At 40.9% G+C, this 27891-nt stretch overlaps 1 protein-coding gene across 8 annotated transcripts in view; it reads right to left on the bottom strand.

Moving 5' to 3' along the window:
• Window positions 1-27891, bottom strand: part of LOC138762146 (serine/threonine-protein kinase tousled-like 1) — a 135841-nt gene that overhangs the window by 94686 nt on the left and 13264 nt on the right. For 7 of the 8 annotated variants that reach the window (XR_011356773.1, XM_069935607.1, XM_069935605.1 and 4 more), the window contains exons 3-4: window positions 1703-1815; window positions 126-197 (exon numbers count right to left, since the gene is read on the bottom strand). Coding sequence is in view for 7 of the 8 variants with exons in the window: in XM_069935607.1 (XP_069791708.1) it covers window positions 126-197; window positions 1703-1815 (185 nt within the window). In the remaining variant the exon portion in view is untranslated. Of the gene's footprint in view, window positions 1-125; window positions 198-1702; window positions 1816-16595; window positions 16671-27891 lie in introns of those variants that run through there. The other variant, XM_069935611.1, reaches the window with a different exon arrangement.

The following is a 27891-nucleotide window of genomic DNA, read 5'->3' as shown; positions in this document are numbered from 1 at the left end:
TTCCATTATAAATTGTATTAATTTTAATAAGCAAATATTTCAAAACCACCTTCTGAACCTAAATCACAGAATTTATGTGAAGTATACTGCCAAAAGATATAGGTAAAGATAAACTTCATACATACCTCTGACTCTTTGTCACTTAATGAACCAAGACTTCCAAAGCTATGGTTAGAGCATTCATTATTTGTTAAAACCTGTTGTGAAAAGTAAAATAACAAATCAGTGGAAACCAAGATTTAAAAATTATATATTTTTTATTCCTCTCAATTTTCACAAAAGCTCCTTGACCTGTAACATTACTCCAGTTTCTCAGCTGGCTTATCTGGCTATTCCTAGTATTTTCTATTTTTTTTTAGAGTTTCAACACTCATGGTATAGATATTTTCCTATTCCAGGAGTATAGAAGAAAACATGTTAAAAAATTAGTCTAAGCTTGACATTTAGCTATCATCTTACAGTCCTTTGGAAGCAGAGCTTTTATTGGGAGGTTATTAAAGGTTTAATTGATCTTGAACAAAAAAAAACTATGGACAGGTTTTGCACCCAATGATATGATGGCATCACAACCGAAATCCATCCTCCCAGTAGTTTTGAGATACAAACTACTAGTGTTTCTGCAGGCCCTCTTGCTTTGTTACAGCTGATTATGCTAAAGGAACATCACATGGGGTGACCAAAACTAGTTAATCCACAAAATTAAAAGAATATCCACTAAGCCACACAGCCAGCCTTGGATGGAATTGTCAAATACTTGATTTTTTAAAAAAATACTTTTCAAAAGTTTGACAATTTGAGCATATTTAATTTTTTTCATCTAATAAATCAAAACTTTAAAGTCCGTATAACTACATACTTAAAACAATACAGCTGAGAGAAACTGCACCATTGCCTTCTTCCCTGTAATCCTACAATTGATTATTTCACACATGCCATCAATTATGTTTTCATCTTTTTTGTCAATAATCTGCACTGAGATACAATTTAGTCACCAATTATCTATAAACAATATTTGGTAAAGATTTAATAAGAACATTAAGCTATTAATTTATCCAAAGTTTAATTTTTTTAAACTTTTGTTTCCTTTCATTAAAATAAACTCTAGGTTAGCATTTCTCTAATCTGGCCTGTATCAGGACCCTCTGCAACATTTGTATTCCAAAAAACAAGTTTGATTTTGCAATGTACATATACACCAAAATTCTTGCTTGCTGCAGCAGAACAGGTATTGCTTTAAAAATACAATAGTATATATAATTTCAATTAAAGGACAATAAATACAAAAGATAAATGAACATTTAGTTATCCGATTGCAAAGAAAAAAATTGACTGCAAGAGTGCAGGGAATCCTGTGGTGTTAGAACAGTCCATGATTAGAGTAACAAGGGGAGTTTACTTCCCTCACTAAACTTAACAGAATGCTGGTTGACAATTAATAACTGATGGCAACTTCAATTTCCTCTACATAAATGAAACATTGCTCTCAGTTTCAAAGAATAATGGAAAATTCTGTCATCTACTGTTATTCTTTTATATGCTTTTATTTCAAAATCAGATGACAATACCATGCTCTGTCTTCATTATCTTTTGCATAAGTAGTTTAGTTCAATTAAAAGATAAACAGTGGAAATAAAATTGTAGCCAAATAAAACAGCAGATTGCTCCTTTTCTTTAATACCTAATTACCTACTTCAGAACTTACTTTAGCGCCTGTACTTCCACTTCCACTCCCAGTACTCACACCACCTGTAAACCTTGCCTCCAGTAACTCCTGCCGTCGAGGATCAAGGCTATGAAGCTCTTCCATTGCAGCACCTTCAACATAAAATAAGATTAACAAGGTTAAAGTAACATTAAATTACTTCATTTAATGCAATTGGTGAGAGAAAAATTACAGTTTCATCAAAAACATGAATATTGGTTTGCAGTTAATAAATAGGAGATGATAATCTTATCTGAACAGAAAACAAAATGCACACAACTGTAAATAATTATTATCCTACATTCCAGTTTTGACTCCCAAAGGTTTCCTTTTAAATGATTACTATTCAATGGTCAGCATGGCTGACCAAAAACTGACAAAAAATCCTGTTTGAGAAATAAAGAGGATAAACGTTGCCCTTTATTCATTTGGAAACCAAAAGTCACAATTTCCTCTTTGGTCAAAAGAGGGAAGATCTCAACCTTGCCCCAAATCTGAAAGTAATAGAAAATATGTAATTGGATAAAACAAGAATACAGATTCCAAACACAACCTTGAATGTTCATTCCAGGTACATCTCATATGAAGCAGACTACATTAACTACATTACTCAAGTTTGGAGGAAGAAGATATACAAAATAATTCAACATCAATTTTCAGACATAAATTGACAAATCTAGTTTATTAGAACTTCTAAGATAACCACAAACTTTTCAAAAAGTGTGTAATTCAATCTTACCAACGCCTAACCTCATTGGCACTGTTTAACAAGCAGCAGTGATTGAGCAGACTATCTAATTAAACACTGGGATGGAAAAAGTTGCTATTCCCTGTACATACTCTAAAAGATCTGAATTAATTGAACAACATTCCATCCAGTTTGAGCCTGTGTTCAAAATACTACTGTCTCCTGGTTTGTTAACACATCAAAATTAAATGTTATCCTTATTTTTTTATCCTAGCCCTTGCCATGGTATTTTTTCGTGTTCCTCCAATCAGATTAGAATTTTTGCTCCAAATCAAAATTTTGTACTTCATATTTTTATTCATTCTCCATTGCATCACTCAGTTCCTAAACTCTAGAATTCTATTTGCCATTGGAGATAAACCAAAAAAATCTGCAGATGGGATCTAGTGCAGCACACATTTAAAGTGATGGAGATACTCTACAGATCATCTAAGATCCATAGGAAGTAAAAGGCAGTCAACTTTGGAGCTTTGGCCCTTCTTCAAACATCAAACACAAAAAAAAAGTGCTGAAGAAACTCCGCATAGTAGCAAAAAGTTTGATTTTAAACACTTCCAAAGGCTCAGGTCTGAAATGTTGACTTCATTTTACTTCCTATGGATGCTACATAACCAGACTTGTTTTGCCAGTATTTATTTATCATACTGTTTGCCATTATAGTTCTATTGTAGCACTACTCCTCAAACCTACCACTGAATACAAGAAAAATAAGCTCAAATGTGACATGATGGAACCAAAAATACTTTTAATAAACAAAGTTCAAAATAAGGCAGATGCGAGAAATCGAACAAAAATCATTGAAATGTTAGAAACACTGGTGTCCCAGGCATCTGCAGCGAGAAAGGTTGGATAGCAGAAAGAATGTTGTAGTAGTTTCAATTTTATTCCAATCACAATAAGCATGTAAAATTTGAAATTAGACAACTTAGTGAAGGCTGCTAACCATCAAAGTTCAAAGTCGTATACGTGTGTAACAGTCGATAACAGTGTAAAAATCAGTCTCCACCCCCTATCGCCCCAGCCGTGGGCCCTCGCCCAGGCCCTGGACGACCGCCTGAGCTCCTGAACAACGCAGGTACTTACCATGGTCAAAAGTAGTATGCGTATAATAGTCAACACCCTAAATTTCACTAAAATTGGACAACAAAATTCAACGATTACACATGCATTTACAGTACATTTCTTGTATACATATAGTAACAATTAATATTAGTTCAGCAGTCTCAACATCCATGGGAAGAAGCTGCTCCTCTGCCTGGTGGTTTGAGCTCTAATAAACAGAATCAGGATTTATTGTCATGAACAAGTCATGAAATTTGGTGTTTTGTGGCAGAATAATAGTGCAAACATACAAAGGCACTTGTAGCTTTTTGACCAGCACTGAAGGAATAATGGTATTGAAGACTGAGCTGTCGATGAAGAACAGGCATATGTTTGAGATGCTGTTTTCCAAAGCCGAATGGAGAGCAAGCAATATTGCATCTGCTGTGGAACGATTGTGAGGATAGGTAAATTGCAGTGGGTCCAGACCTTTGCTTAGGTACATGTTGATTCTAGCCATGACCAGCCTCTAAAAGCATTTCATCACAGTTGAAGTTAGTGCTGCTGGGCGGTAGTCTGTTGAAGCAGCTCACACTTCCCTTCTTGGGCACCAGGATGATTGATGCCTTTTTGAAGCAGGTGGGAATCTCTGACTGCAGCAATGAGAGGTTGAGAGTGTCCATGATTGGGATTGGGTTTGGTGCAGATTTTCAGTACCCTGCCAGGTATGCCATCAGAGCCTGACGTCCTGTGAGATTTCACCCTCTTGAATGATGTACTAACGTCATCCTCAGAGACAGATATCAGTGTCCTCAGCCTTTGCAGGGATTCTAGTGGGCATTGTTTGGTGGTTCTTCTCAAATTGGGCATAGAACATGTTCAGGCTTATCGGGTAATAAAGCATCACAGCCATCTAAGGTGTTTGCCCTCTCTTTGTAGGTTACAATGTCCTGAACTCCCTGCCAGAGCTGCCGAGTATGTCTTTAGCTTCCTCTGGAATTGCCACTTTGCCGTAGAGATGGCCTTCTGCAGGTCGTACCTGGTCTTCTTGTAGAGATCTAAATCCATAGCCTTAAACCCCATTGTGCTCACACTGAGCAGGTTGCAAATCCTGATTCATCAGGGCTCCTGGTTGGGAAACACCCAGTACATGCGCATGAGCACACACTCACCCAGGCAGGTCTTGATGAAGTTAGTGATACATGTTGCATATTCATTCAAGTCTATGGATGAATCCTTGAATACTTCCAGTCCACCGATTCAAGGCAGCCCTACAGACGCTCCTCTGCCTCCCTTGACCATATTTTTGCCATCTTCGCTACTGGTGCAGTGGGTCCTCAGTCTCTGCTTGTACACCGGGAGTAGAATAACAGCTGGGTGATCAGACTTGCCAAAATGTGTTCGTGGAATGGCTCGGTAGGCATTCTTCATGATATTGTAGCAGTCGTTAAGTGTGTTGACTCCACTGGTCTCACACGTGATGTGTTGATGTTAGTTTGTCAGAAACTTCTTTAGGTTGGCCTGACTGAAGTTCCCTGCAATGATCAGGAAGGCATCAGGCTGAGCTTTCTCATGGCTGTTTATCACAGTGCTCTGTGGCAGCCTGACATTAGCCTGGGGTGGAATGTTCACTGCAACCAGGATGATGGTGGTGAATTCCCTCGGTAGATAGAATGGGTGGCACTTGATCGTCAGATTTTCCAGGTCGGGGGAACAAGCCTGGGATATGGCCATCACGTCCGTGCACCACGATGAATTGATGATAACAAACGTCACCTCCCTTGTTTTTTCCTGATGCTGGTGTTCGGTCAGTGCGATGGAGAGTGCAGTCCTTGGGTTGTTGCAGTGTTCAAAATGTCTGTGCTTAGCCATGTTTCTAAAAAGCACATCACACGACATTCCCTGGTGTCTGTCTGATGTTGAAGTTTTGCTTCATCAAGTTTGTTCAGATTTCCCTGCAATTGTGTGCTGTAGTGGTAGCTAATGAACACAAAATAACATTTTCAGTGGCTACAATAGAGCAAATGTGTTGGGTGCTGCCTCTGCTCCGTCCCCCCACCTGCAGGATTTGAGCCGTGTGGAACGAATTCCCCAGGGACCACCAAAGGCACACCTTACACAAGCTCCACAGACGAAGAATGAAGATCCTCTTTTGGAGTTGTCCTAATGCTGAGCCACACCCATGGTAATTTGTCTGCCCAGTATGAACCACCCAAATGGGCCATTAAGGCTGATTTAAGGTGACGATGGAAATATTCAACCATCCCTTTGGACTGCGGGTGATAGATACTTGAATTATGAAGCCTAGAGCTGAGCAGTCAAAATAAGACTGTCCATAACAAAGATGTAAATTGAGGTCCTCTATCAGAAGTGATGTGTGCCAGTAGGCCAAGGCGAGCCACCCAGGAATTAAGGAATGCTCGCCCACAAGAGTCCATAGAAGCATCTAGCATGGGGACTGCCTCAGGCCATCTCAGAAACCTATCGATCATAGTGAGGAGATAGCGGTAGCCTCGTGAAACTGGAATTGGTCCCACAATGTCCACATGGACAAAGTGGTGAGTTACCGGTGGGAAGAGTTGTAGTGGAGCTTTCCATGCCAATGGATTTTGACAAGTTACACAAGATATGGCCATTTGTGAGACATCTTTCTTCAGACCATGGCAAACAAATCTGTCTGAAATCAGAAGACTGGTTGATCTGATGGATGGATGGATGGATGGATGGATGGATGAGAAAGACCAGGGAGAGAATCAAAAAAGCGATGTCTCCACTAAGCTGGAGCCACTGGCTATGGGTGTCGTGTTGACACATCTCAAAAGAGCAGCTTACTGTCAGCATCGATTTGCACTTCCTTCCATTACAGGTTAGTTATTGAGGTGTGATACAACTCCATCTCACTGTCTTGTGCTTAGGCAGAGGCAAGAGCCGTGTAGTCAAAACCGTGGTCCATAGCTGATGCACTTTCCTGCTCAGTTGCGCTCAAGGTATCAGTCACTACATTGCCTATTCCAGAAATGTGCATTATTCTGGTATAGAATTCCAAAATGAAGGTCAACTACTGCTGTTGTTGAGCTGACCAGGGCTCTGACACCTTAAAAAATGCAAAGGTCAAGGGTTTATGATCTGTGAACACGGTGAAGTGTCTGCCTTCCAAAAAGTAACAGAAGTGTGGGATGGACAAATATATGGCTATGAGCTCTTTATCAAAGGTGCTGTATTTTTTGTCACCTCACAAAGGTGGCAGCTAAAGAATGTCAATGGCTTCCATTGTCCATTGACATACTGCTGCAGAGTGCCCCCTATGGCCACATCAGACACGTCTGTTGAAAGGACAGTGGCTACGTTTAGGATTGGATAACTGGTTGCTTGAGCCAATAGTTCCTTTGTCTTTATGAAAGCATCTGGACTTTCATCTGTCCACTGAACAGATATGGCATTACCAGACAGATTGAACAGAGGCTTCATAATGCGAGCTGCTACTGGAAGGAATCGACAATAAAAATTAACCATGCTCAAGAACTCTCGCAGACCTTTGACAGTGATTGGTCTAGAACAGGGGTGTCAAACTCAAATTCACGGAGGGCCAAAATTAAAAACTTGGACTAAGTCGAGGGTCAAACTAAATATTTATTGAAAATTTTCAACAACATCTGCATGTTTTCTCTTCTTTCAACATATGTAATGTTAAACTTTTTCTTATTAAAATAAATGTTTAATAATAGTTTTGGATAAACTCTTTCCAGAAGCATTAACAAATGAGAAATAAAATATTCAATAAATAATATTTCTCTATAGAGGATTTGTCAAATGTTGCTAGTGTGCTGTCGAATAGTAAAATCTGAGGGTTATTGAGAATGTGGGAGAATAACATGATTCCTGAAACAATCAAATGGGTGACTGATTGTGGGCATGAACTCTAGCAGGGTTATTTGCCATGCCCTTTTTCCATTGGTAAAGATATCCTTTGATTTACACACTTTTCAAGTTTTATGCCTAATGAGCTTGCATCCAGGTGCAGGATCATTTTTAACCAGGAATATATTTATCACTGTGACATGAAACTATTGGAAGATCGTTTTATCCTGAGATTAAAGTTCATAATCCTTACTCAGGCCTGTGGGCAATGGTCCTGGCGAGGTCAGGCCCGAGGCCTCCGGTTCCGGGCGCTGGGAAGCGGCCTTGGCTTCCCCTGACACCGGCCAGGCCCCAAAACCAGAGTCCACGGTGAGACCCTGCAACGTAAACAGAGGAGGTGGGGGCGATTAGCAGGCTGACGCCAATGCATTCTGGGATTTGTTGTATTACTGTGCATGCGCTATACTGGCATGGCGGCCAGCGGGCCACCTCTAATACATTTTTGAAATGATCTTGCGGGCCAAATATAATTATATCGAGCCAAATTTGCCCCGCGGGCCAGAGTTTGACATGTGTGGTCTAGAATATTCAGTAATGGTGTTGATCTTGGAAGGCAGCGGAATCATGCCCTTGTTGGTGATTGTATGCCCCAGGAATTCTATGGACTGTTGACCAAAAACACATTTATTTAGATTGGTCAGTCCAAATTCTCGCAGACGTCTAAAATGTACGCAGATGTTCCATGTATTCTTTATTTCTGGTGGTGACTAGATAAATGAAGACATTGGCCATGCCTTACTGCGTCCATAACTCACTGAAAGGTCTGAGCTGCATTTTTTTTTTTAAAAACACAAAAGGCATACATAAAAATTCAAACAATCCAAAAAGGGCAATTATTGCCATTTTCCAGATGTCGTCAGGTTCCACTGGCACCTGGTGATATCCATGCACCAATTCCACTTTTGAAAAGATTTTCACCCCTATGCAGATTCACTGAAAAATCTTGAGCCATCTATCATCTCCACAAGGTCTCCACCTTGAGTGTTTCTGGACTAAATGTAATGGAGACACCCATGGGCTGTCGGATCTGCCAATTATTCCAACTCTTCCATTTTGTGGAATTCTTGTTTAGCTAATTGCATTTTCTCTGGAGGCAAGCAACATGCCTTAGCATAAATGGGAGGACCCTTGGTAGAAATATGGCGAGTTCCTCCATGTTTCGTGGTGGGGGTCAAAACCTGGAGAGTTGTAATTTTGTGAAACCCTTCTACAAGTTTATCAACAGTCTTACACAGGGCTTGAAGGCATAGTGCAGGAACATGCAATTCTGCAGGTGAATAGTTTGAAAGGTGGTACCATTTTTACCCTTTTAAATCCATCATGAACGAATGAGCTTGAAAGAAATCGGCCCCGAGTAGCAGTCATGACACTGCCGCTATAATAAAAGACCATATGTAAATGTTCCCCTTGAACCGAACATTTTTTTTTAAAAAGAGCCATATGTGGGTACATTGGAACTATTGACCTGCTGTGAGTCGAAGGTTAGGGGTAGGATAATGTGTATTGAAACCAGTTCGTGGAAAAACAATAACCTCCAATCCTGTGTCCACCAAAAATTTACGTTGGGATAGCTGATCAATTTTCTAACTTTTCCTTCCTTGCTCTCAATCTTCCTTTATTAATGCAATTTTTAAAATATTCCACATTATTTTCCAACACTTCTTTCAATTTGATACCATCTTCTGCTTCCTTTATTAGCTCTGGATGGTTTGAAACATTATTAATTTTAGAAGAAATGCTGCACAGATTCATAATGTTACCAATGCTCAAAGAATTAATCTGAGGAGAAAATTCATAACCTGGACTCCAAATTCCTACCAGATGGATGATTAATCTCTCCTTCTCAGATACTCCATCACTACCCCTTTCTTAACTCTGACATTTGCCAATTCTATTGTGACCTCACATTCCTAATGCCTCTGCCCGATGCGTATTCATTAAGGGTCTCTACTGGCTTCTTCACCTCTGGCACATATTTATTTTCTCCTCCCCTCCCCCCCACCTTATCCTTAAGCATTCCTACCTTCATTCGAGTCATCCTCCTGTTCTTCACACAGGTGTAGAATGCATTGGGATTAACCTACTTGCCAAAGCCACCTTGTTCCCCCTTGTAACTCTCCCAAGTCTCTTCTCATGTTCCTTCCTGACTACCTTGCTATTCTCATGAGCCCTGACCAATTTGCCTTCCTAAACCTTATGTATGTTTTCAGAATCAGGATTTATTTTCATGAAGTCATGAATTTCTGTGTTGTACAGCAGCACCATAGCATAAACATACACATTATAACCATCTTACGACATTACTGTATTAAAAAATTATATAATGGTGCATGCAAAGTAAAGCAGTGTCTGGTTCATTGATGATTCAGGAATCTGATGGCAGCAGGAAAGAAGCTGCCCTTGTACCGTCGAGTGCGCGTCTTTAGGCTCCTGTACCTTTTCCCTGATGGTAGCAGAGTGAAGACAGCATGGGAGGGTCTTTGTGGATAGAGGCTACTTTCTTAAGACATCGCCTCATGTAGATGTCCTCGGAGTGGTCTGGTGCCTATGATGTTGCAGGCCAAGTTTACAACCTTCTGGGTTTATTCTTGTCTTGAAAGTTGGTGCAGTGACGCAACCAGTCAGAATGCTCTCCTCAATATACCTGTAGAAGTTCACAAGAGTCTTCGGTGACATACCGAATATTCTTGGACCCCTCACAAACTATAGCTGCTGGCGAGCCTTCTTTGTGATTGCATCAAAGTGGAAGTTCCAGGACAGATTCTTGGAGATGTTGACACCCAGGAATTTGAAGTTCTTGACCCTCTCCACTACTGAGCCTTGGATGAGGACCTTCTCTTGACCAATTGTTCCAGATCTCTTGTCAACCATGGTTTCTTTACCTCACCATTCTTTCCATTTCAGTGGAAGAAACCCATCCAGAATCCTGTTCAAATGATCCCTAAACATCCTCCATATTTTTGCTGTGCATTATCCAGAGAAAATCTGTTCCAAATTTACACTTGATCAGGTTCATTGTCCAGTACCAAATCCTGTATGGCTGTTCCTCTATTTGTGATGCAAAGTCTTACTGCTTAGCACAGATGTGGAAAGTACTGGCTTCTTTCATTTCCATTAAAGTATGAAGAATTCCTATCTGGGCACAAGTTATTGTAAATACTGTTCAACAATCAAGATTTGAGCTTGCTTCTATATCTAGTAGGCAAATACTAGAGATTTTCAGTTAAAATTAGTAACTTTCCAAATCTTCATCGTTCAATTCACTGTTTCAACTTAGAATGCCAATTCAATACAAATTAAAGTCTTTCAGATGCATGCAATACAAACATATTTAGTAGCAATGAGCTGCTAGAAAAACTCAGCAGGTCAAACAATGTCGCAAACGTAAAAATGCATAACCAACGTTTCAGACTTGAACCCTTCATCAAGGTACGGAGAAATGAGACAGGTGTCCAAGAAAAAAAAAGCAAGGTGCGGGGGGGGGGGGGGGGTGTAGTTTCAAAGATAGGAGGTGATAGATGGAGAAGGGAAGGTGGTTGACTCAGTGAAGGGAGAGAGGAGAACTGGAAAGAAGGAAAGGAGGGAGGGGAAGAGAGGAGCAGGTTAGCAGAAACAGAAAAAGTCAATGTTAATGCTGTTTGGTTGGAGAATGCCTTCTCTACCTATCACCTCCTGCTTTTGTGACCACACTCCCCCATCTTTACTCTTTTGCTCAGATGTCTGCCAACATTTTTGATTAAGGGCTCAAGCCTGAAACACTGGTTATGTATTTTTACCTTTGCTATATAAAGGACACCATTACAGAATGGGTTAATAAAATAATGAAAATAGATCTTAAAAAGGGGTAAGATTGTGAGGTTTAGTTGTTAAATCATATTTCACAACAAACATCCAGTGCCATGCAGGAGGAGACTTCATGTCTCCAATTGGCTTTGCTGGGACAGGGAGACAGATTCAGCAACAGCTGGCATTGAAGACTGCAGTTTGCAGACCTGCTGCAAGACCCCATTTCAAAATGGGTTTTGAGTTCTGAGTTCAGCCTATTATGAATTTCCTGTAGTCAACTGCAGAGATTGTGACAGGTTATTGTGTTTCTCCTGAAATAGGGGGGAAAAAAAGAACTGTGGTAACCTGGAAGTTATCTTTTGGAAAAACTCAAGGGGGCAAGTTTCTTCAGCAAGACACTTCAGTTGCTGATTGAAGGAGATCAATTTGTGTGTCCAACGAACAAATATTTCTCTGAAATCAACAAAGACATTCCTGAGTCGTAATAACTTAAGTTAAAGCACCAGAGCCTGGTGAAGATAATAAATGTTTAATTCAAAACTCCAACTCCGTGAAACAAAAGTTTGCCTTTGGAGGAGAGGGCTCCGAAATACCGGCCTGTCACCCATGATGGAACCAAGATGCCTGCGTCCAGCCCATGGCCCTCAGGTCGCCGACTGGCAAAGAGGAGCCATGCGTCTGACCTGGCCGAGGGCGAGACCTACCTCAGCTTCTTCTTGGTTGGGAACCTGCCATGCAGGAACAGTGAGCAGCTAGGCAACGGCGAGGCCTGGAGGCCCATCAACCCCCCCCCCCATCTCTACTAAGCTGTGCCTCAGCCAGCTGGCCCAGGAGGCCCGGTCCGCTGCAGGCTGCCCATAAGACGCCCCTGCCCGGCCCCACCAGCCCAATAATGACATCTTCGCCATCGCCAGCCTGGCCAACCCAGACTGGATCAACACCAGGGAATTGACAGCATCCTGCAGCTGAACTGCAATGTTCTGGAAGAGCGGTTTTGGATCCCACCCACTGCCTTGTGGGCAAAGCCTCTTTAGGCAAAGGCGAGGAGAAGGCAACTCTGAATTCAAATCCCTGGACTCGACTCGCCCTGCAGTCAGTACCTGGAAAGGGCCTCAGCTATGGGAAAATAGCATGTCAGTCTAGCAACAGGGGCTGGCAGGCTGTGACAGAGCGCGGGAAACAGTTTTCATAGCGGTCTGCAGCAGCAAACTTGGTGGGTGAAGGATCCAGAGAGCATGGTGTTGAAACACCACTGCGGGGTGATCCCGCATCACTCTGGTTGTCATGTCCCGCACTGCGCCAAGCTCAGTGGCGTGGGACCCAGAGGGAGGAGTTTGTCCTGGGCAAGCACTCACCTCCAAGTCCTTGCCCCAGCACACAGTGCCTAAAGCTGAAAAGCTACAAGTCACCGTGTAAATCTTCGCTTGCGAAGGGATGGGTCATGGATGGATGGAAGATTGCTTGATACCAGTGAACTTCGAGAAGTGAAAAGTGAATGACTGGACAGTAAAAAAGAACTTTCCTGAACACAAACATTTCATTCACACGTGCTTAGAATTAGAAGGGGGTTAAGTTAAATATTGATCTTATATAATTAATAAAATAAAACAAAATCATTTTTATTTTAAATAGCTATTGTCTTGGTGAATTTCTGTTGCTGCTGGTCTTTGAGTCCTTTGGCCTCGTAACAACACCGTTTGACCAGCAGAGTTTATCCAGCATTTTTTACTTTAACCACGGTGTCTATAGATTTTTCTGTTTTACTAATGAGCTGTTAGAGTTACTCGGCAGGTCAGGCAAGTTTAATGGGTAGCAATGGTCAATGTCTCAGGTCGAAACCTTTAATCAAGACTCATTTACTTAAAATTCTATCATCTGCAGTTTTTAATGTTCTTCTATGAAGATATTTAACATGCCTCTACCATATTCCCCAAATGCCATTTATTTAAGTTTGTAGGAGCTTGCGAAATAGCTGCCAGCATGTAACTATACTTCAAAAATAAACAACAGGCTGCGAAGTACTTTTGGTGCTTTGAGAAGAACCAAACAGTGCCTACTAGATTCCCTGAAATGGTTGAAGAACTTGTGACATCTGTCTCTGGGGACGATGTCAGAACATCATTCAAGAGGGTGAACCCTTGCAAGGCGTCAGGCCCTAACGGCCTACCTGGCAGGGTACTGAAAATCTATGCCAATCAACTAGATGGAACGTTCACAGACATTTTCAACCTCTCATTGCTGCAGTCAGACGTCCCCAATTGCTTCAAAAGGACATCAGTCATCCTGGTGCCCAAGAAGAGTAGTGTGAGCTGCCTCAACAACTATTACCCAGTAGCACTAACTTCTACTGTGATGAAATGCTTTGAGATGCTGGTCATGGCCAGAATTAACACGCACCAGAGCAAAGATCTGGACCCACTGCAATTCGCCTATCGTCGCAATCACTCAACAGCAAATGCAATATCACTGGCTCTCCATTCAGCTCTGGATCACCTCGAAAACAGCAACTCATACATGTGGCTGCTCTTCAACTACAGCTTGGCCTTCAATACCATTCTGGGCCTGAGCCCTTAAGTATGAGTTAAAAAAAAAAAAGCAGGCAGGTACCTGAATTAAAAAGTTAGGGAGATGGAAAGAAAGAGCAGGGAGGAGCACGGACCAACAGAAAAATGCCAGAATTGCACATTGGTTAGACAGGAGAAGAAAAGTGAGAATGCGATTGCAGAGCTGGAAGACAGGAGACAAAGGGAAAAGATCTCAGTCTGGCAGTGCACAAAACTATGAACAGACATGTTGGCATAGGAAAGGGGCAGGGAATTTAAATGGGAGGTCACTGGGAAATCCCCGCTACTGTGGCAGACAAAGCAGAGGTGCTCAACGAAGCGATCTAATCTGCGTCCAGTTTCTCTGATGTAGAAGAGACCACAATGGGCTCGTCGGATGCAGTAGATGACCCTTACAGAATCATGTGTTATTCCATTGAAGGACTGTATGAGGACTCAAATGGTGGTGAGGGGAGAGGAGTGGGTGCAAGTGTAGCACTTTATGCATTTACAGAGGTTGGTGCCAAGGGGGTCATTGGTGGGAAGGGAGGAGTAGACAAAAGAGTCATGGAGGGAACAGTCCCCGCAGAAGGTGGAGAGGGGAAGTTGTGACTGGTGGTAGGATCACTTAGTAGTGAGTCTCATCCATTTTAACCCCACTCGCATACCACCTTAAGTAATCCCTTACTAACCACAAAGCATCTATAGCATAGGATGTTGGATGCTGAGGATGGTGGAGTGGGAGGAGAGGACAAGTGGAATCCAGTCCTCGTTGCGTGTGGGAGTGGAGGGGGCCAGGGCAGATGTGCAGATCATAGAGGATATACATGTGAGGGCCGAGTTTATGGTAGTAGAGGGGTACTCGCGCATTTTTGAAGTGGAATATCTTGGATGAACTGGCATGGAAGACCTTGTGCTGGAAGCAGATTCGACAGAGACTGAGGAACAATGAAAAAGGAATGGAATCCTGACAGGAAACAGGGTGTGTCAGGGTGGAAGTTGGCAGCAAAGTTGATAAAATCTACAAGCTCATAATAGGTGAGCACCAAATCAATTGTCAATGGAGCAGTTGAGGAGTCTTTTCTGTGTAGGCTTGTAACATGGATTGCTCCACTTAGCCAACAAAAAGGCAGACATAGCTTGAGCTCATGCAGGTACCCATGGCTACCCCTTTGATTTAGAGAAATTGTAATTAGTTAAAGAAGAATTTATTGAAGGTAAGGAGAAGTTCAGCCAACCAGAGTGGTGGTGGAATGCAACTGGTTGGGTCCGTTGTCAATGAAAAAATAAAGGGATTTCAGGCCTTCGGTAAGGGGAAGGCAGTATATAGTAATTAGATGTTCATGGAGATAGGGTGGCCGAGTTTAGTGAATTGGAAGTTGTTGAAGGGCATGTGAAGTATAGCAGATGTAGGTGGGGAGGAACGAGACCATGGGAACAAAACTAAGTTAAGGCAAGTGGATATAGTTTGAATTGTATATCATCTATCTGCTCAACAAGTTAATAGTTTTGGTGTCATTTGCCTCCATAAAAACGACTCTCAATCCAGAAGGCTTACAAAACATATCACTACTCCATTAAGTCCAAAGATACAAACTTGAAGAACTCCATGTTACCAGATTTGGCTGGACTATTTATACCACATTCAAGTCTTGCTTTAATATGCCAACTTGTTCATTAGTCCAAGCTTGCCCTGGTTGTTTTTCTGAAAGACTTCTTGCCACAGTCTCCTTCACTCTTCTCTCTAAAGGCAAAAATCTGGATCAGCTGTCTCCCTTCATTTGCTGAGGGCAAACAGCAACAATTTTCATTTATGAAGGCAACACCCCAGTGTGTTAAAGGACAGAGAATTACCAAAGAACGGTACCACATCAAATATTTTTATTTAACATTTACCCCTTAATTAATGTTATAGGAAAGTAGAGGAAGGACAAAAGATTTAGGAAAGAAATTTTGAGCTAAGGATTTGCATTGGTGCAAATGGATCAAAAGTAGTAGAGAATGGAGGAGCTAACATCTTGGAAAGTTGTAAGGCAGTTCTCAACTGTCTTTCCCTGGTTGCCATCTTTTTCAATCTCCTTTTCTTAACCCAAGGACAAAAAAACTCCAATAAAAGGTGAACAACTTGATATTTTAACTTTGTTTCTCTCTGCACAGTTGTAGTCTGTCCCAAGTGCTTCCAGGACTTTTCAGTTGAATTTCTGATTTCTGTCAACCAGTATCATTTCATGTACAGGTAGTCCCCAACTTATGACAGTAATGGAGATAAAAAGATTGGTTGTAACTTGGGTTGGCCATAAGTCGGAAAATGGTACCTCAGGCTGCCGACAGGGAATGGGGACCACTGTATAGAGCACTTGTAATACAAAATATGTACTTGTACAGTAGTTTTAATGAAGTTTTTTTTTAATTTTGGTCATATGCGTGGGTGGACATAACTTGCATAGGTCAGAAGTGAAAGACTACCTGTATAAACTAGTTTTTACTACAACTATGGAGTAGCTATTCAGACTGAAAACAAGGTTAATACTTCTCAATTGTATGGCAGTTTGGATGACAAAATGAATTCAATGAAACAGACAAGCCCTACTGCTGCAGAGAACAGAGCAACTTGATACTCTCGTCAATGATGCAATTTCCCAGCACTGATCCATCAAACTATATGTGGACTACAAGATAGTTCAGAACTTCAGCTCAGCACCATAACCAAGGAGCAACTTTAGATGGCAACAATTATCAGCTTTATTAATAACCTATTCACCATTGAATCAACACAATATATCCAAATCCCATTAATATTTAAAACTTAAATATTATCTACTAAATTATTTAAACATTGCCGTTATGATTTTCTTACAATATTTTGAATTATGTGAGTACTACTTCCCAATTGTTTCCACAACCTGACTCCTGTGACAAACCACATCATCCATCATCAAACTGGTGTCCGTAGTTGTGGGCCCCGCAGGATCAAGAGTTACAGGTGGCTGGGGGGGGCACAAAGAACTCTGGGAGGCGCATGACTTCAGAGGTCAGGTGATTGTGATAGCACACCAACTGTAATTATTTAAAATGCTGCGAATATTCCATTAAAAAGTTCTGTTGATTCCGCTCACAACTTCTGTTGTGTTTTATTCACTGCACCACTATCTACATTGGTAACCCTGATGGTCCAAACGAGATTTTGGACTTCACTATGGATGTGCACAACACTGTTACACTCAAACTTCCAGTAATTTGGACCTCCTAGGCACAGGTCTGGTTCAAGCAAGCTGAGGCCCAGTTCCATCTACACCAACGAAGTGCTACTATGTCATTGCATCACCGAACCAAGACGCCGCTGGGTATATTGTTGATTTCTTATGCCAGCCCCCAGCCAACAACAGGTATGAAGCCATCAAAGCTCTGCTCATCCTTATTCTCAGCCTTTCCCGATGCAACAGGGCAGCATGACTTCTCCATTATGGACAGCCTGGGCAACCGCACTCCTTCTGAACTAATGAATGAGACACTGGTGCTTATGGACTGACACAATCCCTGTCTAGCTATGTCCTCCGCAGAATTGATTTACAGACCCCTCTTCCCCTTAATGGTCCCGGGGATTTCATTCAAGCAGCACATGGGCAGCAGGAATCTCAGTTCAGTACTCACACGCTTAAGGGAGAAGGCAAGTACACTGACGCTCTTCCCGGTCACCTGGTATGGGTCTACGACTTCATACATTCCACCTGAACTCAAGGACTGTCTTTACGTATTCCTGTGTAGGGATCCACAGAGGATGCTGCTGCAACAGCCATATGAAGGTCCTTTCAAGGTGGCACGGAATGATGGCTCCATGTTTGTCATAAACGTTGGCGGCGGCCAAGAAATGGTTTCGGTAGATCATCTTAAGCCAGTACGAGGACCTAGGTTAGCCACTAGGGGTCGCATGCTCCTGGTGCAGGGGGTGTCCATTGGCCCATTCTAGCCATTAGGGGAGAATACGATGTTATTGCCGAATTTCGGTTTGGGGGGTTTTGTGACAAACTGCGCCACTTCATAATCCAACCAGCGTCAAACGTTGCAGACCCCCCCAGGATCAATTCTCAGTGGCCAGGGGGCATAAAGAACTCTGGGAGGTGCTTGACTTCAGAGGTCAGGTGATTGTGATTACGCACCAATTATAATTATTTAAACTCCTGCAAAGATTCTATTAAACAATTCTGTTGGTTCAGCTCAGACAACTTTTGTGTTTTATTCTCCGCACCACCAGCTACACTCCAAGATTTTTGAAAGCCATGTTCCAACAATGGAGGTGTTACAATTAATGTGATTGAAATAAAATGTGAATGAAAAACAGCAAATCTCAATTTTGAAAGATTAGATAAACAAAGTAGTTGAACTAGTGATCATATTCCACAACAGATTCCGGATCAATTCCCAAAGATGGAAAGGTAGTAAATCTAACCCCACTCTTTAAGAGAAGGACTGTAAAAGGAATCTCAGGATTGTATGTGATGTCATGTGTGTACTCTGACAACAAATTTGAAAAGAAAACTGGATATCTATGAACTAATGTTAGTAGTAAAGGAAATGCTGGGATTGATTAAGGAGTTCTGTTTTTAAAAAAGAGACCAGAATTTCCTGCTAACAGCAAATCACTTGACAATCAAACAGACTTAGCCAGTGCTGACCAAAGACACCCCAATCCAAAACAGTCAGGCCCAAGGTTATGCAATTATCAGCTAAATCAATTAAAACATGCTTGGCCGTGAAATTGCAAGTAAACAAAAAGCTTCCAATGCCACACTGCTGGGCTTCGTCAGCTGTCAAATCTATGCTGTATGCACACCCTACACATAGCATCTTTCAGTTGCTCCCATCAGGGAAAGGGGTTCAGGAGTATCTGAGCCAGCACCACCAGGCTGAGGATCGATCAGCTTTTTCCCCAGAGTGAGAATGCTAAACAACCAAAGGAATTGCTCAAACTATCCAAGAATCTGATATGCACAGAACAATATTTTAACAATAGATAAAATACTTGTCCTGCATATATATTGTTGGTCTGTCTACTAATTATGTCTGGTTGTATGTCTGCGTGCTTTGCATTAAAGACCAGAGAACGCTGTTTCGTCAGGTTGTACTTGTGCAATCAGATGGCAAACTTGACTATAGTAATCTTCAAGTGTTACAGAGATTTAAAATTGAATAAAACACTGAATTGTTTAAAAACACATTAAATTTAATTCAAATCTAAATCAATTAGCATGGCTATAAGGTTACAATGGCTGACATCTGAGCACAAAGAATTGCCAAAGATCATCCAGATTTCACATCATCAGTTACACAAGAAATTTCAAATGCTGCAATCTGGAGCATAAACACTACCAGAGGGACTTAGCAGTTCAAACAGCATCTGTGGAGGGGGACATTGGGAGATAGCCAGTAAAAATAGGAGAGGGTGAGGCAAGAGCAGGCAAATGATAGGTGGATTCAGGTGAGGACTGAGTTGCTTGGCAGAAAGTCAGGTGAGAGGGAGGGGTGAAGATAGAGGCTGAGAGGGGAAGTGGGGTTGCACATTGTCGAGTCTGATAAGGAAAGAATGGATCCACTATACCTCCTTTATTTGGTCAGACTATGTGCACTATTAAAACAATTTATCCAAAGCCTTCACTGACAAAAGGCAAAGGAGGAAAAACCCAACACCCAACCCCAACCCACCAATTTTCCCCTGCAACCGCTGCAACCGTGTCTGCCTGTCCCGCATCGGACTTGTCAGCCACAAACGAGCCTGCAGCTGACGTGGACTTTTTACCCCCTCCATAAATCTTCGTCCGCGAAGCCAAGCCAAAGGATTAAGCACACTTTACACATTAAAACAATTATTTTTTACTTTAATAATTTATTGATGTCCAGAACATTGCACATGAATATATACTTGTGATTGTCCACACACCTATGTAAGAAAAGGCTCAAGGAAGCACCAGTCAAACTTGTGTAAAAATTGGTGTCATTTCCTATCAATAGGCATTTCACTAAATCAGTGAAAAAGACATTTCCTCAAAAGGAGAATTACATATTAAAGTTGGATCCTGACTAAATTTCTCTCTCCACAAGCAACCCCCCCCCCCCCTCCCCCCCACCAACCCCAACAAGAGATGTGATATGGTTGAAGATTGGCGTATTGAAGCAGAGGAAACTCCAGAATGCTGAGAGCAGTGTTTGGTGAAGTCATCCTTAAAGCTACATTGCAAATCCCTTAGAAATCTAAGTTTATTCTCATATGATTGTACAAGTACAACCCAATGAAACAGTGCTCGCCGGTCCTTGGTGCAGAAGCAGCAATACATACAGACAATACATATGCAGGGCAAGTATTTAATCTATACAAACAAATAAATAGACTGTTTCATGAATACAAGTCTCAGATGGTTAGTGCGAGCAGTCCCTTTAATTGCCCAGCAACTTCCTGTGGGAAGAAACTGTTCCTCAGCCTTGTGGTGCTGGCTCGGATACTCTGGAACCTCTTCCCCGACAGAAGCAGCTGAAAGATGCTGTGTGTAGGGTGGAAGGGGTCCTCAATGATCTTGCATGCCCTCTTCAGACAAAAATCTTATGAGCCTGTGGATTGACCTCTGATCCGCTTCTCTGGAGCAACTGTACCACACTGATGCAGCTGGCCAGGACACTCAGGCCATAACATTGCATTTGCCCATGGGAACTAAATGCCTGCAATTCAAATTTGTATATGAATTTACTTCTGGTAAAAATCTTTCTATTGATGCAAAAGACTTATATCAAATTATGACTGCATCAAGGGAGGAGACAAGTGGTTAAAAAGTAATGCTTAGATTATTTTAGATATTTTGCTGTTCAATCCCAATTCAATTAGGCTATTCCAAAAGTCACAAGTGTTTATCATTTAATTTTCTGATTTCCTGCTTCTGAAATAATTTCCTTCTCCAATTAATTCTAATGTCCAATTTGAAGTTGGTTACACAGCTGCAGTATGTGAACCAACACAGACATGAACAAGGACATCTAATTGAGCAGCTTGAATGTATATAGGCAGCTAGACTTGCAACATTATACACAATATTAAAAGAAAATTCAACTTGATGTGATGACAGTAAACAAAATGATCAGTTTTCAATACCTTGTGTAGCTAATTTGGTTTTATCAACGTGTATTTTAATAATTTCTTCTCGAAGTTGATATTGTTTTGTCATTGTCAAATTATAATTGTTTAATCTGGAAAAGCTCCCAATAATTATCCCACAGATAAAACTTGTACTGGTGGACTGAGGCAAGAAGATTCAATGAGATGACAAACAATAGCACCAAACAGCAGGAGCAACACGCATTTGGTTTCACACTTTGATGCAGAGCATTGTTTATATGATCAATAGTAAAGCAATTCTTGCGTTACCTCTAAAAGTAAAAAAAACAGATGCCTAAATATACAAAATAATGGCCTAGATTTTGTAGTCAGTGGTGAAGCAGAATGGAGATAGAGTATTTAAGTGGTGAGGACTTTCACTTTGATGCCACTTGCTGTCAGACATTATGTCAAGGAAATCAATACAATTTACAATGATATCCTGCAGGGTAAGCTGCCAATCACAGTGGAGAATGCTCAGACAGTGAATCCAGAAGGAGAAAACACACATTAAAGCACAAAATATAAAATTCTTGGAAGACCAAGTTCATACAAACAAAAAAAAAATAAAAATATTTAAGGGGAAAAAAAATACAAAATTAAAAGTTTGCTAAGCAGTATGCTCGGGATGTGATTATAAAGTCGCTTACACCTCAAAACAGTGAAAATATTGTCAAGTATTTTGCAGAAAGATTGCTTTGTAAACACTTGCAATTTTCATCAATTCCAACTACATGCAACCTACAGGAGAAACAATGTACCACTCAGCATCAAATCGATACCTCCCAAAAAAGTCCAATGTGATAGAATAAGATCACTTAATCCAGTTCTATATTCAGCAAAACCCCTGGTATCCGGCACCTATGGGGATTGGCAGATCTGGATAAATGTGTTTTCCAGTTGCTTGCAACTTGCTCTTACAAATGTCTGATACACTTGAAGGATAAACATTTTAAAGGACAAAAATACTATACCATACTTGCAATGAACAAATTTCACTTGTATGAATATAGAAACCTTAAAACACGACTATTTTCAGTCACATTCTTTGAAAACATTTAACCTTTGTTGCATCTGCAGGTTTCCCCCCTTCCTTCCCCTCCATGGAGCCACCTAAAAGACGAACAATAGCATCCCCTGCCCCCAAGTTTACAGATAAACCCTCTGATTGGGGCAATTATTACTAAGCAGGTACAAGGAGATACTTTGAGAGTTACCAAAGCAGCAGCCAGCTCTTCACCCTGGGCAATACAGCTGTATATTCAAACAGCTGCTAAGGCTAGAAAAACTAGACTTGTATCCGATAGAGTTTAGAAGGATGAGGGGGGACATGATTGAGGTATACAAAATTATCAGGAGGATAGACAGGGTGAAGTCGGATTACTTGTTCCCAATGATGGGAGAGACGAGGACTAGAGGGCATAGTTTAAGAATATAGGGTAGGCCCTTTAGGACGGAGATGAGAAAACATTTTTTTACCCAGAGAAGTGTGAATCTGTGGAATGCTCTGCCACAGAGGGTGGTAGAGGCAGATTCGCTGATTATGTTCAAAAGAGAGTTAGATAAGACTCTAGTGGGCAAAGGAGTTAAGGGTTAAGGGGATAAGGCTGGAAAGGGGTACTGATAGTAGTGATCAGCCATGATCTGTAAAATGGCGGTGCTGGCTCGACGGGCCGAAGGGTCTACGCCAGCTCCTATTGTCTATTGTCCAAGATGAAAGTGCAACCAAGGCACTCTACTGGCTGAATATTTGCTCCCATCTTCAAAGGTCTACTTTACCTTAGAACATTTACTTTTACAATTTTAAAAGCATATTTTTTACCCTTTATTTTATTCTTTTTAATTTATTTTCTGCTTGAATTCCAGATACCACTTTTACTGTAGCTCAGATTTCAGAAGATGGATGCATCAAAGAGGCCAAGTACAAGGCACATTCTTTCCTTGAGTGTTGAAAGTAATTTCTTATTCACCTTCTTAATATCATTAATAATCATTTGCACAAGGAGACTCGTGTTTTGATTTCCAAAGCCAATGAGCATTAGCCAATAGTCTAACAGTGTAACCCAAGAAATGTATAAAGCATTATTGCAGGCAAGTTTTGTCTTTTAGATCCAGACAGCAAAAGGTGACATTTGGTATAAATTGCTCAGTGAAATGAACTGCCCCAAGTTTGTCCATTTCCCTGAATCTTTCTCCATACCATTCAAATATTTCCTTTCCAACTTCATATGCAATTTCTTACCTGAAATTACCAAGTTAGATCTACTATATACCACAAAAGACCTTTTGCTTTTTGCCAACCAATCAATTCTGTCTTCTATTTTCTCACCCTTCCAGAGGAAATTGTTTTCTCCCCTTTTACCATATTCCGCTTGCTTGAAATGCTTCTATTCAGCTTGTTAAATTTCTTCAAGGGAATGATCCCCAGCTTTTCACACATCTCTCCACATGCACAGTTCCAAAAATGGACTTCAATTCAACAATAAATCTCAAATTCACCCTCTGCAAAACAATGACATCTTGCCAAAAGCATAACCTACCATCACTTGCTAGATGTTCAGCATTTTTCATATTTTTGTACTTCATGCTTTTAATTGTAAACCATGCATATATGCTTCACTCAAGTTTTAGCAATTCTCTCACAGACATGCACATCAACCTGCAAGATTGTACCATTTAGTTTCAATTATCTACCATGGGTTTTTTTTTTTTAAATAATTAAGCATTGGCTCAGTAAGGTCAGAACTGAATGAGCATTTCCAAGAACTATGCAGAAGAAATGTAGCCTCAGTTCAATAGGTGTCAGCTGAACTGGGAAAATAGTAGATGTTCAGTTGAAATGGGTTTTATTTGAATTGGGCTGCATCTAATATCCTGGTTAAGTTTATTTCCATCTGATTGCACAAATTCAAACCGACGATCAGCATTCTCCAGTCAATACGCAGACACGCAACCAGACTTAATGGGAGCAGCTGCAATATGCTGTGCGCAGGATGGAAGGGGTCCTCAGTGAGTTTGCATGCCCTCAAGACAACGATAGTAGATAACGTTAATTTTGGTGGGGGCAGGGAAGACTTGGCAATCCTCTCTGCCACTCTTATGGTGGTGTAGTATGACCTCTAACCCATTTCTCTGCAGCACCGTATTGTGCTGCAGCCAGCAGAACGCTCTCAGTAGAGTTCCTGTAAAAGGTTGATATAATGGTGGTTGGTAGCCTTGCCTGCTTCAGTCTTCTTTGGAAGTGCAGTGGCTGTTGCACCTTCCAGACAAGAAAGGAGATATGTCCCATGATAGTTAAGTGAACTCCAAGGATATCAGTGCTCTCCACTATAAAGATGTTGATGTGCAGTGGAGGGTGGTCATTCTTGGTCTTCCTGAAGTTCACGATCATCTTCTTCATCTTGTCCACATTGAGACACAGGTAGTTATTCTCACACCATAATGCGAGATTTTCCACCTCTTCTCTGGCGTGCGACTCATCATTGTTTGTTACTGATGAGGCTGTCTTGATACTATTGGAGGTGGATCTGGCGATGCAATAGTGGGTCAGTGAATAAGAGCAAGCTGAGCAACCAGCCTTGAGGTGTGCCAGTCCTCAGCATTCTGCTACCGACCTGGACAGACTGTGGTCTTTCCATTAGGAGGTCCAGAATCCAGTGAGGACAGCTTCTCCATCAGTCTCTGGGGAATGATCATAAACTTCAAGCTGAAGTCAATGAACAGCAGCCTGGTGCAAGAGGTGTCGTTCTCCACGTGGATTAGGACGGAGTGAAGAGACAGGATATATAGCATCTTCTGTAGGTACATTGAAATGGTCTAGCATCTCTAGGAGGTGTGTGTTCCATCACCAGACACTAAGCATTTGTCAAGTGACCACAGGACCATAGTCATTGAGGCCAGCAACTGTCACTCTCTTGGATACCGGGATGATGATAGCAGTCTTAAATCCTGCAGGATTGACAGTCTGCTGCAGTGTGCGGTTCAAGATGTCCATGAATACCTCCATCAATTGGTCTGCAGAGTCCTTTAGTTCCAAACCAGGATTTGTCATCTGGTCCTGCTGGCTTGTGGGAGTCCACCTCACCTACGTTCATCAGGTGGACAAGGTGCTTTCTTCTGCATCATTCTGCTCTTTTCATCAAACAGTGCATAGAAAATGATCAGTCTGTCTGGAAGGAAAACATCATTGTCCTCAATTCCCAAGGTTGACTAATTCAATAGTCTCGATCCCTTGCCACATGTCACACAGCTGTCTGTGGATCTTCTGTGTGTATCCCAGCTGTGCTTTCCAGATTGCATGTGTAGAAATCCAAATTGCTTTTATCACAAAAAAATGCTTGTTTTGCACAATTTTTCTCAGCATTTCCCCTTCTCGCTCCAGGACAATGGCACCCCTTGAACCATGCAAAGATCCAAAAGAAGGAAGGTATGATGATACTCTGCAGTGCAGAGTAGCAATATAGATAAGGATAACTGCATTATAACAAGTAGTAGAATTAATTTATAAGAGTGAAGCTGTAAATAAGGTTGAAGGTGGGAAACAAACTGAAAAGTTCTTTACATGATTGCACAGAGGATTCAAAACAAAAAATGATGACACAAAACAGAAATAAAAGAGACAATTACAAGGTGAGCAAATAAACACAATTCCAGCAGTACAGGTAAAAATTGGAGGGTGAGAGTGAGGGGATAATCATAAAGAACCTGAGCTCAGAAGTTTCACAAATCAGTTGACTGGATAAAAGAAATAACAAGAGAAACAAGTCACTGATCAGAATAGTGCACAGACTCCTTCACCACAGCTATATCGTTGGACAGAGTACAAAGAAAGTTGGTAAAGTGTTTCAATCATTGTGGGGGATTAATTAATATTCTCACAGTAAACAACCATCTGGGCAGTGTGATCAAGAAACAGCAGGTCAAATACAAGGACTTGGGTCTAAAAAAAATAAAGGTGATCAAGAGTACCTATGGATAGATGTTAAAATTCTCAAAGATATACTACACTTAAAATCACCAATGCCTGAAGAGGGCGCACAAAATCAGTGAACCGGTGCGGACTCGAAAGGCCAACATGGCCTGTTTCCGCTCTGTAAATGGTTATACAGATATAAAAGCCAAATTGACTAAACTAGGATGGATACATTTAAAAGGCAAGAACAGCACATGACTGTATGGCTCGGCACAATTCAAACGCCATCTACAACTTTGCTGATGTCGCAGTGAGGAAGTGTACAGGAGTGAGATAGATTAGCTAGTTGAGTGGTGCCATAATAACTTTACACTCAATTTTAGCAAAATTAAGGAAGTGATTGTGGACTTCATGGGGTGAGGATAAATTTTAAAAATCAGGACATGAACCAGTCTTCATGTCAGGGTTCAGCAATGGAACGGTCAAGAACTTCAAATATCTGGGTGTCATCATCTCTGAAGATCTATCCTGGAAGCTCCATATTGATGCAGTCACTAAGACGGCTCGTCAGCAGCTATACTTTGTGAGGTGTTTGAGAACTGGTATGTCACCCAAGATGGTACCATGGAGAGCATTCTGACAGGTTGAGTCACTGTCTGGTATGGAGGGGTCAAAAGTACAGGACAGCAAAAGACTACAGAGAATTGTGAACTTGGCCAGCACTATCATGGACATCATTCTTCACTCCATCAAGGACATCTACAAGAGGCGGTGCCTTAAGAGAACAGCCTCCATCGTTGACGACGCTTGCCACCCAGGCCTTGTCCTCTTGACACTGCTGTCATCAGGAGCCTGAAGACTAGCATCTAGTAGCACAAGGACAGCTTTTTCCCCTCTCCCATCAGATTTCTGAATGGAAAAATGAATCACAGACACTACCTCACTTGTTCTTCTTTTGCACTATTTAATATTTAAATATAATTTAAAGCAATATTTGCACTTGTAATATTGATGTAAAACAAATTTAATGACGTTCGTGACAATAAATTCTGATTCTAAGCAGTTATACTTTATAGAAATATTTCAGAATCCTTCAGATACACTCAAGTGATAAATATTTTTTTTAAAAACAAACAAGCCATCTGTGGATAACTAAACTAGTTAAAAGTAACAAATTGAAAGGAGACAAAATTATCTGGACTAGTGGAAAAATCTGGATTGGAATTTTTTTTAAAGAAGCTAATGAAAGACTCCTACAAAACAAATAACAATTAGATAAGAACGCTACAGTGACTATTCAGCAAGGGCAGAGCCATTGGAAATACTAGTCGCTTCGTGAAAAGAAGATGGAAATTAATAATGGAAAATACACTAATAGCAGAGGCTTTCACAATAATAGTAAAAAAAGCCAACAAGCAAAGACAAGCAGAACAATTTTTACTGGAGAAAAATACAAGGCAAAGCAGCAGCATAAATGCCCAATAAGTTCTTTGAATTTAATGGCCTGCATCCTAGGGTCTTAAAAGAAATGAAAGGTTAAAGCTATCACATTTACTACAATTCCTTAGTCTGGAAAAGTCAAAGTTAATTATAAAATTGCAAAAATAATGCCTCAAGCCCCATAAAAGGGAAAGAGAAAGTTGGAATTATAGCCCAGTTAGCTTAACCCAATTGGAAAACAGCAGGAAAATCAAAACAATTGAGCAATGATTTTATGAAAGAAAAATCATTTTAGACAAATGTATTAAATCTTTCTGAAATTAACAAGCAGGACAAAAAGGGAAACTAACCATCTAATGCAATTGGATTTGGATTCAACAATGTGTAATTAATAAGTAATTTCACAACAGGACATCAAATTCAGTTAAAGGGAAAATGCGTGGAGATGGGATATGCAAATAGAAAACAGTCAAGGTAAAGAGTAATTTTTAGGTTGTATTACAAGCCAGAGGACCCCAAAACCCAGCAGCAATAGATATTCACCAAGATAAATGGTTACTTAAACAAAAGTTGCTTTTAATTATCTTTAAACATGAAAACAAAAATCACACTTTAACGTATCACTATCGACTTAACTAACCTAACAACCCCCTTCTAACTCTA

The sequence above is a fragment of the Narcine bancroftii genome, chromosome 4 (assembly GCF_036971445.1).
Source record: "Narcine bancroftii isolate sNarBan1 chromosome 4, sNarBan1.hap1, whole genome shotgun sequence".
Lineage (NCBI taxonomy): Eukaryota > Metazoa > Chordata > Chondrichthyes > Torpediniformes > Narcinidae > Narcine > Narcine bancroftii.
Note: the sequence above shows the minus strand (reverse complement) of the source record. Positions and strands in the feature narration are given on the sequence as shown.